This window comes from Cydia strobilella, chromosome Z (genome assembly GCF_947568885.1).
Source record: "Cydia strobilella chromosome Z, ilCydStro3.1, whole genome shotgun sequence".
NCBI lineage: Eukaryota > Metazoa > Arthropoda > Insecta > Lepidoptera > Tortricidae > Cydia > Cydia strobilella.
The window spans coordinates 11667179-11679674 of record NC_086068.1 but is presented as its reverse complement, the minus strand read 5'-3'; the positions used below and the strand labels follow the sequence as shown (position 1 = coordinate 11679674).

Below are 12496 nucleotides of genomic sequence, written 5' to 3'. Positions count from 1 at the left end.
AGAGGCAGATAGCGAAATTTCGGATTCGCGTTTTCCGGTAGGTCCTCTGTAAACAAACCGCCTTGATGCATCAATGTCATATTTTATTATTATTACTCTATGGTTTACTAAAAAAGGCTAGTGTTGTACTTTGGTGGCAGAACATTGCAGTAATTCTCATTCTCAACTGTTTTCTAGAAATCTAGGGATTATACAACTACCAAAAGTCGTATATCACGGGATGCACCTACTTACCTTATGCACTCTTGTTTCCATACTAGGACCAATCGCGACAAGTGTCTGGGTCAGATACTTCCTATCTTTGGCCTTCTTGAAGAAAGGGTGTTTAAGCAGCTCCGTGGCAGTGGGGCGTTTGGACGGATCCTTTTGTAAACAATCCACAATCATTTTTCTGAATGTTTTTCCGTATGCCTTGTACTGGTCCTTTTCATCAGCTCCTAAAAATAACTTACAATAATTAAAAAAAAACAACAATTAAAAATAGGTCAGTCGACTATCTTCTTTTAGCAGTATAATTATGAACGAACAACAGAGATATGTATACAAAGGTCAATGAACGAAAGTCTTATGGGTTACGCAACAGCCCTTTAGAACTTTTTATTTTGCTACGTATACGTAACACACTGCAAGAGTAAGCGATCCTATTATATTTTTATATAAAGATATAAAGATATTTTTTGTTATAAACATTTTAGGGAGGATGCCCAGACTTTGAATTTTAATAAAATGTATATTTTACACTACTTTCAGCTACAGATATTATTTATTACTTCAGGATTTTCCCCACTGTAAACTAAAACAATTTTGTTCAAATTAATTAACATTATCATTCGACTAAGAGACGTAGGCAGTGTAGGCACAGAATAGATAATAGTGCAATCAAGTGTAAAAATATGGGTGCATACAACTTACTCAAAAAATATGTCCTATAGTTCTTAATTCGCTGACATAAGAGCTATGGGACATATTTTTGAGTATGATAAGCGCACCCATATAGATGTGTATGCAAAAACGATTTTTTTTAAACCGGTCAAATTTAACTCGTTATATCTATTTGATTATATTATTACTGACAGACAATAGCATCTACTGGGATATGTAGAGGTTAATAAAAGCTTGTATTGAGAATGAATTCACTGCAGATCGTAGTATCGCGTTCAACCGAGGTTTCAAATTGCCACGAACAATTAGCCGTTCCACTTTGTGTTAATTACCAAGGCAAGACGGTTCTATTGATTGTGCCGGACGGTATCTCATTGACAGCATTGACGTCAGTTATTTATTAACCAATTGTCGGCGCGACAGTATCGAACGCACGCCTATTCATTTTCAAGCAAATAGGTTAAGAGCAGGTTAAGAGATAGACCTTTACGATTCTGATGTTACGATATGGTGAACAATGACAAATGTCATATTTACTAGCAAAGGCGGAAAATGTGAATGCGCTATATGATTCAAAAGGAGCATGTTTCTATTGATCTTTACAATGCTCGACTTCCCACGTGAAATGCACTTACAGGGTTAGATAAAAAAACGAACATGGTAGATACAAATATTTCGTCCGAATAAGTATTTATCTTATAGCATAAGATACGTTATATATGGTCGACCTTCACCGAGACGTCTGACGGATGAAACTTATATTTTATGAAAGAAAATATATTCCTGAACATTAATAAATAGGGTTGCCTAAAGAAGTATGGTCTAGGCTATTTTTAATAAATTTTTAAAAATTAACCTTTTACTTCAAATTTCACCGACCTGTCTGACGAACGAAATAAGTTCCAATAGAAAGTATACAACTTGTACATCATGAATAAATTAGGTTGCCTATCTTTTTCCTGTCACTATTATGAGGTTGCCGTGTTTAAACAGGTGAGTTTTTATCGATAATTGCACTCATCTGTTTGACGCTTGAATTATATATCAAAATGATGGTAATTTTATTGCGAATACAGTGGTATAGGGTTGCCTGCAAAAATCCGGTCACAAATAAGGGTTGCCAGGCTTTTAAATAAAATTAGAAGAGAAGACTTTTAGCGATAACTTTAAATTTAAATAATAATAAATGTAAGTACATACCGTAAAACGAGGTGGCTTTGAAATGCCGAGGCGACTTTGAAATTTCAGCTTTTAAGTCATAATAATATTTTTAAGCGGGATTTTTTACCTTAGATGAATATCAATATTAAGTAATCTAACTAGGTCCATGAACAGTCTTAGTACATAATGAATAATGGTAATTTTGTGGCTATTTTTAAGCTATCAAAGTAACCCCAAATTTTCCTAAAGCCACCCCGTTTTACCGTATATATAAAAATCGGCCATACAGTTGGGCATCCTATAATTTTTGATAGAGAGATGGTTGTGTAGGTAATCGGTTTACTTTTGTGCTGAGGTTGGTAAAACTGGCCCTTAGTATCACTACGATAAGGTAGAAATACAAACCAAGAAAAAACATATGTAAACAACAATCTTAGAATGATTAGTTATAATAATCGTACAGCATCAACATAACCACTAGTGCCACTAAGTAAGTATAATAATAATAAAAATTGGCCAAGCATGAGTCGGATCTACAAAAAGGCTAGATTTTTCTTTTTTTATGTTGTGCATTTCTATGGCTTTATTCATAAAACGGCCTTATCTAACAAACCGTTGACAATCGTTAGCCCTGTCCGTTATTTCTGTTTGTTAGTAGGTAACGGACAACATTTAAAAGAAGTTTGTACGAGGTTGCTATATTTTATGAATAAGGGGGGTTATAGTCTAAGATACCTCTGTTGCGTCGGGCATACTTTTAGGATATTGTAAAAAATGTAGACATATTTAATTGTACCATAGGCTCAATAAATTTTTTATTCAGGACTAGTATGTAAATCTAGCCGCGATCTGTCAATATCTAAAAGTGTTAATATACCTATTATGTCATGTTTGTCGATACCTATTCGCAAATTCTGTGTAACCTTTTACTAATCTGCTGAACTTAAGCTAAGATAGGTACTTTGTCGTGCTATATATAAAGATATGTTTAATAAAAATGGAAACTATAGGTCTAGACTAAGAGAAGAAACTGTAACAATATTTTATGTATGACCGTTTGTTTCATATTTAAATAAATAAAATAAATAAAAATATTATTGTTATAATAAGTGAGACTACACTATTTAACAATACTTACTATACTTTCTTAAAAAAATAATCCTTAATCTAAAACTAGTTACATCGTTCTGTTTAGTAACCATTACAGAAAAATGATTAACTACGTTATTATTCACAACGACGGGACATAATCGCGTAAAATAAGTTTTAATTTTTTAAATTTACCTCCGACGTTTCGAGGACCGAGACCACGGGGACAACGCCGTCCTCGAAACGTCGAAGGTAAATTTAGAACTTATTTTACGCGATTAAGTCCCGTCGTTGTGAATAATAATGAGTAAAAGTCGGGAAAGCGGGAAAAGTAATCGGGAGTAGGTAAATCAATGATCAAATGAATAAACATGCTACTTAGGGTCGGTTGCACCAACTGTTTGTGATCGTTAGAGAGTTCGCAAAATTTTATTGTATGGATAGTTTCATAGTAAACCGCCGCGGCGGGCCGGGTGACGTTGACCAGTGCGGATGGTGCGACTGGCACTTAGTTAGCTAGTTACTAACATTTATAGCAACAAACATCAACAAGAGTAGCTTAAGGGTGCGTTTCGACCAGAGATGTTCTATGCTATGTTTTCATACATTTAAAAACGCAGCTCCAGCTACAGCTACGTTTCAAATGTATGAAAACATAGCAATGATACACCACAACTCGTATTTTACTATTTCTATCGAGGGTAGAATAAAAACATTGTAAAATAAGAATATGAATAACAAATCAGGGAATCAATACTTTCAGTTTTACTTTTTTATATTAGAACATTAAGAAATCTTGTTGAAATTTTTATTTTTATTGTTATTATGAATAAAATGTAGCTATAAAATATAAATATTAATTCAAATAGTTACTTTAAACTAAATCCATCAACCAATATCCAATCCATTCCATTTTTGACCTTAATATTAATAGAACAAAGTTTCATTACAATACTTTTGACTCATTACAATGCTCGACAATAGACACTACTTGTCACACATGTTACATGAATATTGGGCATGCTTACATACAGTTTGAGAGAAATTGAACTTTGTCTCAATGTGATACGGACTTTGATATTAGGTTATCAATATTAGCTTGTAATATAGACCTAATCAATATTATGTTAAGGTAAACAGTATAAATCCTAAGAAGTGAACTGTAACGCACACTAACATGAACACAAATGAGTTTGAAATCTTTATGTGCGTGACCTGCCAAGCGGATCTTTTGTTTAACTGTACACTGATGACAAATATTATAAAAGAATGCATTAACGCGTCGCGTAGCATATGTATCATTTTTAGGGTTCCCTACCCAAATAAGACTCCGCTGTCCGTCTGTCTGTCACCACGCTGTATCTCATGAACCGCGATAGCTAGACAGTTGAAATTTTCACAGATGATGTATTTCTGTTGCCGCTATAACAAAAAATACTAAAAAGTACGGAACCCTCGGTGCGCGAGTCCGACTCGCACTTGGCCGGTTTTTTTTATGCGTCCGCCGCCCTAAGGATTAGCGAGTATTTTTTACTACTTGGATGTATTGACATGTATGTATTTATTTAATTGTACTCGTATATGTATGTGTAATTTTTTTATTCCTGCAATTTATTCGTGCACTACCTGTTTCTTTTTGTTCTTTATATCCTGCTACTACTACTACTACCACAATAAGGTTGTCTGGAAGAGATCGCTTACAGCGATAAGATCGCCTATTACTACCTTTTACATTGTAAATCTGGTTTTGAATTTGTTTTCTTTTATGGTGCAACTTTTACTTCTATTTTGTAAGAAGAAAAAGACGGCAATTTGTAAAATTTCTCTCTCATACAAAATTTTAAATTCGTACGTCTTTCTACTCACAAATTAAATATGATTATCGAAACTAATAATAAAACCTTTAAAACAAAATGTTATATACCTGTGTCAATGTTGGGCGGTTCGTTCTGTAGAGTAAGCATTAGTACTTTCATCGGAGGGTACTTGTGGTATGGGGCAGTGCCAGTAGCCATCTCTATGGCTGTTATGCCGAATGACCAAATGTCAGCTTTGAAATCATATCCATGATCCTAAAAGAATACACTTCTTTAAACTATAAGTATCATCATCATCTAAGGTACTTATAGTAGGTTAATCTTTGCTTGTAAATTTTATCAAAATTGTTATAACAGTTTTTGAAAAAATAAATTTCAAATGTATACAGGCTGTCAAATCCAAAAATGCAGTGAGGCCCCCTAGAAAAGCTAGTTAATTGTTATTTTCAACAGCCAGTCTAGGGCTCCTTTAGGCAAAATAACGCAATTTGCCGGTTTTCAGCGTTTTTGGCACTTTCTTATAGATTAGAGTATCTATTTGGTAACGGGACCTTTAAGCCAAATCTTTATTTTACTGCACTATTAATTTGAAGTGACATTTTTTTTTTAAATACATTTGCTAATGTTCTCAACATTTACTTGACTGGTGATACCAAGCGATACTTACTTGCTCCATAACTTCAGGGGCCATCCAGCACGGCGTTCCCACGAAAGTGTGCCTCACTGGCTGCCTTGAGAGGTCTCTGTCGGTGGCCAGCCAGGCTGAAACACCGAAGTCTGCAATTTGCACTGTCCCATCCTCGCCTAGTAAAATGTTACCAGCTTTTATATCCCTGCAATTTCAGGTAAATCTTTCGTAATATCATTGCTAATTCCCAATACCCAATCTAAATAACAATAAATTGACTTTGCCACCAGAATGCTTACTGCTACTTTTTGCTTAGTCTATTTAAAGCCTGACCAGTAATATATGATCAAGAGAATAACCCACCACATACATGAGAATAACCGCGTCCTCTTGACAATGATCATATATTTCTGGTCGGGCTTTAAATACTCGTAAATAAGTTTCTATGGAAAGGTTCATTAATTTTATAAGTTTCGTTTACATAGTCAAAAATATATACTTTTCTCATACGCGTCGACATTTTCAGTTATTTTACTATACGTTTAGTATGTTTAGCATAGTGTGACGTCACACTGTTACGATATTTTGTTTGAGTTTCCTTAGCCCTGATTTTCTAATTGCTTCATTGCAATTAGAAAATCAATCAATCAAATTTGATGACCGGTCTGGCTTAGTGGTTAGTGACCCTACCTATGAAACCGATGCTCCCGGGTTCGAATCCCGGAAAGGGCATTTATTTGTGTAATGAACACAAATTTTTGTTCCTGAGTCATGGGTGTTTACTATGTATATAAGTATGTATTTATCTATAACGTATATTGTATATCATCGCCTAGTAACCATAGGACAAGCTTTGCTTAGTTTGTGGCTAGGTTGATCTGTGTAAGACTGCCACCAAATATTTATTGATTTATTAATTATATAATAAGATATAAAACGTGCACTGTGCTTGACCAATGTTGTACAGTCAAGGGCATAAATATATATACATTCCCAAAGTATCAAAATATGTGTACCCTGTTACACCTTAATCGAGGTTTAAACTAGCAAGAACTTGCAAGCAATTTAAGTTTCATTGCCGACTAATAAAGTAAACTGTATTCAAAAGTTTTATCAGATACCGCATTGTAACCTCGCTTTAGACAATAAAGTCGTGTTCACATATTTTTGAGCCATTTACCTGTATCGATATTTTTGCCTTCGACTATACCATGTGTTGCTGGTTAGCTATATATTTTACGTACTGCTATTTTTAACAACCAACATACCTACTTAACATACACGCAATGCAAGAATCAGCCAATCTCTAACATAAAATAAATGCAAGCTAGAATACTCAACATTTTGAATAGCTGGGCACATTGATAATATGAATAAAATAAATTCGCATAAGCAGCTGAGCTTGTAATGTTTTTAAGTTTACAATAAGTTGCATGTAAAAATAGAATGTTTTTCGCTTAGCCTTTCATTTACCAATGTAATACTAGAGATGCTGACACAACAGAATATTTGAATACATAAACAAAATCACACTATTATTAAATCTTATAAAGCAAACTTCTTGGACGTCTTTTGTATTTATGCACTTTTGCCCTGTGTAGGTAATACTTTTTGCTAAACTGTAAATCGAACATCAAACAACAAAAAAAAAAGTACAACAATAACTACTCGTCGAGTAATAAATATTAAAATGAAGTTAATATAATGCAATTTTAATGATTGGATTTTAATCCAATAATAATTACAACATTATTATTACAATATTACAACTTTATCGCTATCATCAGTCATCTGGAAAATATGTGATAATAAATAAACTTGAATTCTAATATTTAGCAAAGCACCGTTTAAGAAAAATAATTAGTATGCTACAGAAAGCAAAATAATAAATTCGAGATATTCATTAGTAACTAGTGGTTCTGTGAGCTGTAGACCTCACTAATCCAATTTTTTTTTTTTACTAAATCGGCAAAAACTATACAATTATCGAACCTGCTCACCAGATTTAATGAGAATCGGTTGAGAAATAAAAGCTGTATCAAAGAAGTTATGCCCAAGCTGAAACGGAAACCTTTGCTTTTGCTTGGTCAATTATTTCTTTCACTGATAAATAACTGGCGAAAACATATTTTTAGGAAACACATTTGGCACGTAGTTGGGATACAAACCCTCAAACTTTCAGAAGTTGAAGAGCCGCACACATTCCTGCTAGACTACCAGTGCTTGGTGTAGCATAAAATAGCCACAGTGTGCGAGTAAGTTAATTACTCTTATTGCCATGGTAGTTGTAATCACAACACTAGTGGAAATAAAATTCAAATCAGAAATTGCAATTACCTGTGAATCTGTCCGTTGCTATGGAAGTACTCCAAGCCCTTCAAAACTTCCTTGAGCACAGTAGCAATGGTTGCCTCATCAAATACTCCATGTTTGCAGTTTGTCACTTTCATCTTATGCTTTATTACATCCAAAAGACTTCCTCCTACAAGCATTTGTCATTATTAAATAATATATAGATGTGTATAATATTTATTTAATGTGATGTGTATAATACTCATTTTTGAACTGTCATAGGGAGTTCTCATTTGTTGACTTCCGATACACATAATATATTGATACAATGTATAACACAAAATATTAAAAAGTTATAATAGGCAATGGATATTTGACTTTAAAAGAAGTCATTTAAGCAGATAATATGGAAAAAAGATGACTAGTTATTTTTTAGGGTTCCATACCTCAAAAGGAAAAAACGGAACCCTTATATGATCACTCGTGCGTCTGTCTGTCTGTCTGTCTGTCCGTCACAGCCTATTTTCTCCGAAACTACTAGACTAATTAAGTTGAAATTTAGTACACATATGTAAGTTTGTAAACAAATGAATTTTAAACATGGGGGCCACTTTTGGGGGGTAAATGAGAAAATTAAATAATAAAGTTTTTGAAACTATATTGCGTTACATATCAAATGAAAGAGCTCATTGTGAGAAACTCAAATATATATTTTTTATAATTTTAGGATAATCAGTTTAGAAGTTATTCAAGAAAATAGACACAAAATGACTATTCCCCTCCCTTTATCTCCGAAACTACTGGGTCTAAAATTTTGAAAAAAATAGGCAACATAATTCTTTACCGAAGATCACAGGAAAACCTATTAGAAATGTGCAGTCAAGCGTGAGTCGGAATTGAAAAAAAAAAAGACCTGTAATAATTAAATGTGAAACTATAAACTATTACGTTTTTATTGCACATCTCCCTATTTTGCATTTTCAAATACTCAAAAGTATACGGAACAGATCACACTTTAGCGATAAGACCGCATGTTATTTACCTCTAATTTGTGTGATTTGTGTGACAAATAAGAATATTTTATCCCAAGTTATTGGTGTTTTCTTTGTATCTAAGTATTTTATCTTATAACCTTTTTTTAGTTTGGTACTAGGTTAATATGTGTAAGATTTTAATCAGGTTGCAATATACCTAAATATTTACACCTAAATAATGTTGCAAATGGTCTTACCTTCAAGGAGTCTCAGCACAAGCCATAATTCATCGTTTACAACAAAACTAGTATAGTATGTTACTACATTTTCATGGTTGCAGCTTGACATTGCCTAAAACCATACCAAGGGTATTAAATAATTACATTAAAAAAAAATTGTTTCATATAAAATATAAGAAATGGGTTGGATCTTAAAATAAGTCTCCTTGTTTGAGGATTACTGACGCCGTGGAGGACTTTTTTGGGTTGTTTTAAATGATTTAAAGCAGTTTTAGCCGCCGGAGATAAGTTTTTAATTTCATTGAATATTTTGTGGCTACTTTTGTACACCATACATACCAAAAATCGAATCAGAGCACTCCACTATCCTGAGCCGAGCATATTTTCTGTTTTAAAGTTCAAATTTGTCATGAAACTGAATTTGTAAACCCCTACCCCACATGATCTTTGTGGTCCCTACCCCTAGTGTGTATATAAAAGCCTGGAGGCGAGGAGGGAGGGCAGCCCCCGCCCGCCGTAAGAAAGTGCAGGCACCAAGTGAGCGTTACTGCCGCAGTTTCTTGGCGTCCACCCTTCTATTAAGGCGACTTATTTTAAGATTTTTACCTAATAATTTAAGTACCTGTATTTCTTTAAGCAGTTCATCCATTGACGTATTCCATTTCTCCAAATTGATTCTCTTAATGGCACATTTTTCTTGACGTGGTATGCAAAAGGCTCCATACACAACGGCGGTAGCACCGACACCTTTTGAATTAACAAGATATTTAAGAATTAATTTTTAGTTTATGAATTTAATAGCTGCTTAATAAAACATCTGTCATCTAGCAACTGCAATTTAACAAGAATGAATTAGGTTAAGAATATGAGGATTATAAGAAAAAGTTACATTCTAGCTCTAGTGCGTATTATTATATTGGTTTCATAGTTAGATTATAAGTAGAACATAATGTAGGCATTGAAATCTATTATAACATTTATAACAATAGAAAATAATGTTTCTGAATCATATGGGATGGGAGTCGACACTCGACACATTTGACAGCTCGAGAGATCACTTGCCGACAACAGAGAATTGTGCATTTATGAAACAATACGATAATTGAAAGATCTTAAATTAACATTATTATACAGGTTCTTTGATTAATGCTTACCAATAACGTCTCGCAATTCATAGTCAGCCTGACTATTCGGCCACAAACTTGAGGTATTTGCACTAGCCGCCATTTTGCGATTGAATAATGTGCCAAATTTCGTTTTCGTTGAAGAAAGGCGCCGTGCAACTCGCGCATACGATGACAGTGTGCGTGACAGCGACGAATTGTGCTGATCGCACGATCCAAACGATCTCTGAAATTTGGTAATTATTATGCATAATATTTATAATTAATATTCAATATAATTCAGAAAATCATAATTTATGATTATATTTTATAGGCATCTGTACGGATTTAATAAAAAGTATAAAAACGTACCGCTTTCCATTAAAACAGTCCAGACGAGACAATCTTTCACACAATCTGATTAAATTGTCAATGTAATTGTGCGGTGATTGGCTCGCCGATACTACTTGATTCGACTGTAGATTGTGACCGATAAAATCAGGTGCGGACGCAATAACGCTATATTTCGATACTAGTATGCGCGTTTGAGGGCATTTTTTTGTAAATTTCGAGCGGTCGACTATAAAATCATTTATCGAAACATGTCGCGCGAGTCACTAAAAATTTGCTTTCCATACTAAATTGTTGCATTTTACGTCAAAAATGTGGCAGTTACGTAGAATAATTTTCTACAATTTCTTGTCGGGCTATAATATATGTAGATTAATATTTAGGACAAAGAGAGCCCTTTTGTGCAACTTTTTTGAAAACATTTTTGAAGCGCCATAATATAAGGCTAACCACAGACGCACGGAATTTTCATTCGGTTTCCGTACGGAATGACAGATGAGAACGGGACGTCGCTCTACACATGCATAGCACTGTCTCGCTTGCACATGTCATTCCGTACGGAGAATTCCATGAATCTAGTATAACTGGATCGGGCATGAGGGGTGGGGGAAAATGACCGAACGGGATATTCTTATTCAGTAGGAGTAGCAGAGAAAGCGCTGTTATTGTTTGTCCTTGTCACAGTCTCACATTTTCTTGTGCTAGGTCTATGGAGAATTTCGTGCGTCTGCGGCCAGTCTAAAACCCCCTAGACGCACGCGTTCGCGGCCCTTAAAGAAGAGACGCTTTTAGCTAGCCATACATGCACGGATTTGCCCGTCGGATCCGCCTGAAAGATGTGTCCGCCAGACACATCTTTCAGGCAGATCCGACGGGCAAATCCGTGCGTGTATGGCTAGCTGTTCATATAGAATAGATTTTTATACATCGACCCGCCTGTTGACATCTCTTGGAGGGCTAACGCGTATGAATTCGCCGCTAGGGGCGCTAGTGTAGATGGTGGTCTTCGCAAAGTTTTAAATGTCAAATGTCACTTGTCACTTCAGTGACTGACAGTTGTTCTTTAGTCTTTTGCATGTCTTTTGGACCACCATCAACAGAGGCGCCAACTGGTGAGCAAAAAAAAAACGATAGCCCGCATTGTACGCGTATAATTATATAGCTGTCAACCTCGCACAGTGACATTGACAAACGGCAACGGCATCATGGGCGGGACAGCAATATATTTTCATTTCTCATGCTCTGAAAGAGGGTCATTGTTGTTCTAAAAGGTGCGCAGAAAATGATACGTGTCTGCACTAGAGCATTTTACGTTCGAAGTACGATTTTTGTTTTTTTTTACGATAAGTAATTAAAATTTGAGTTTAAATGGACTTTTTATACAATTTCCATTCTGATATTTGACTCTCCATTCCATAAATAACGATACTTTTGCCTGAATTGTTAATAGAAACATGGAAAGTACCCTCAAGAGATACTATAAAATGTATACATAGTCATGTTTTTAAAAAACACATGCATTTTACTTTCCTCGTATGCGAAATGAAAAGTAGTGTTTAACTTGGGTGAAAGGCATCATTTCAGCCTCGGACTATTGGCGCTCTCACTGCGTTCGAGCGCCAATATGCCTCGGCAGAAATGAGTGCCTTTCATCCCTTAGTTAACAATCTACTATTAATTATCACCAGCACGATATATAGTGGATATATACTGGTGGTACGGTGGCACTGAGGGCAGCGTACCAGCGAACGAAACGCAACTGTCTCTGTCGCACTAATATGGAAGAGTGATAGAGAGATGACTAAGCTCCACTATGGAGGCGTTAATTATTAATGAATATAACCTAAGGCCTGAGATACGCTTGTAAGTTTTTACTAACGTAAGTAGGGACACAGCTATGCTACAGAATGAGATATAAATATCGTTATCTTATTCTCAAATGGCTTTGCCCCTACTTACG

The 12496-nt window shown here is 34.9% G+C and overlaps 1 protein-coding gene across 1 annotated transcript in view; it reads right to left on the bottom strand.

Annotated features, from left to right (window-relative positions):
• LOC134754175 (uncharacterized) overlaps nucleotides 1–12496 on the bottom strand; it is an 84281-nt gene that overhangs the window by 52104 nt on the left and 19681 nt on the right. Inside the window, exons 4-10 of the mRNA XM_063690305.1 lie at nucleotides 10237–10432; nucleotides 9705–9829; nucleotides 9101–9194; nucleotides 7915–8059; nucleotides 5617–5782; nucleotides 5057–5204; nucleotides 235–437 (exon numbers count right to left, since the gene is read on the bottom strand). Coding sequence (XP_063546375.1) covers nucleotides 235–437; nucleotides 5057–5204; nucleotides 5617–5782; nucleotides 7915–8059; nucleotides 9101–9194; nucleotides 9705–9829; nucleotides 10237–10432 — 1077 coding nt within the window. The remainder of the gene's footprint in view (nucleotides 1–234; nucleotides 438–5056; nucleotides 5205–5616; nucleotides 5783–7914; nucleotides 8060–9100; nucleotides 9195–9704; nucleotides 9830–10236; nucleotides 10433–12496) is intronic.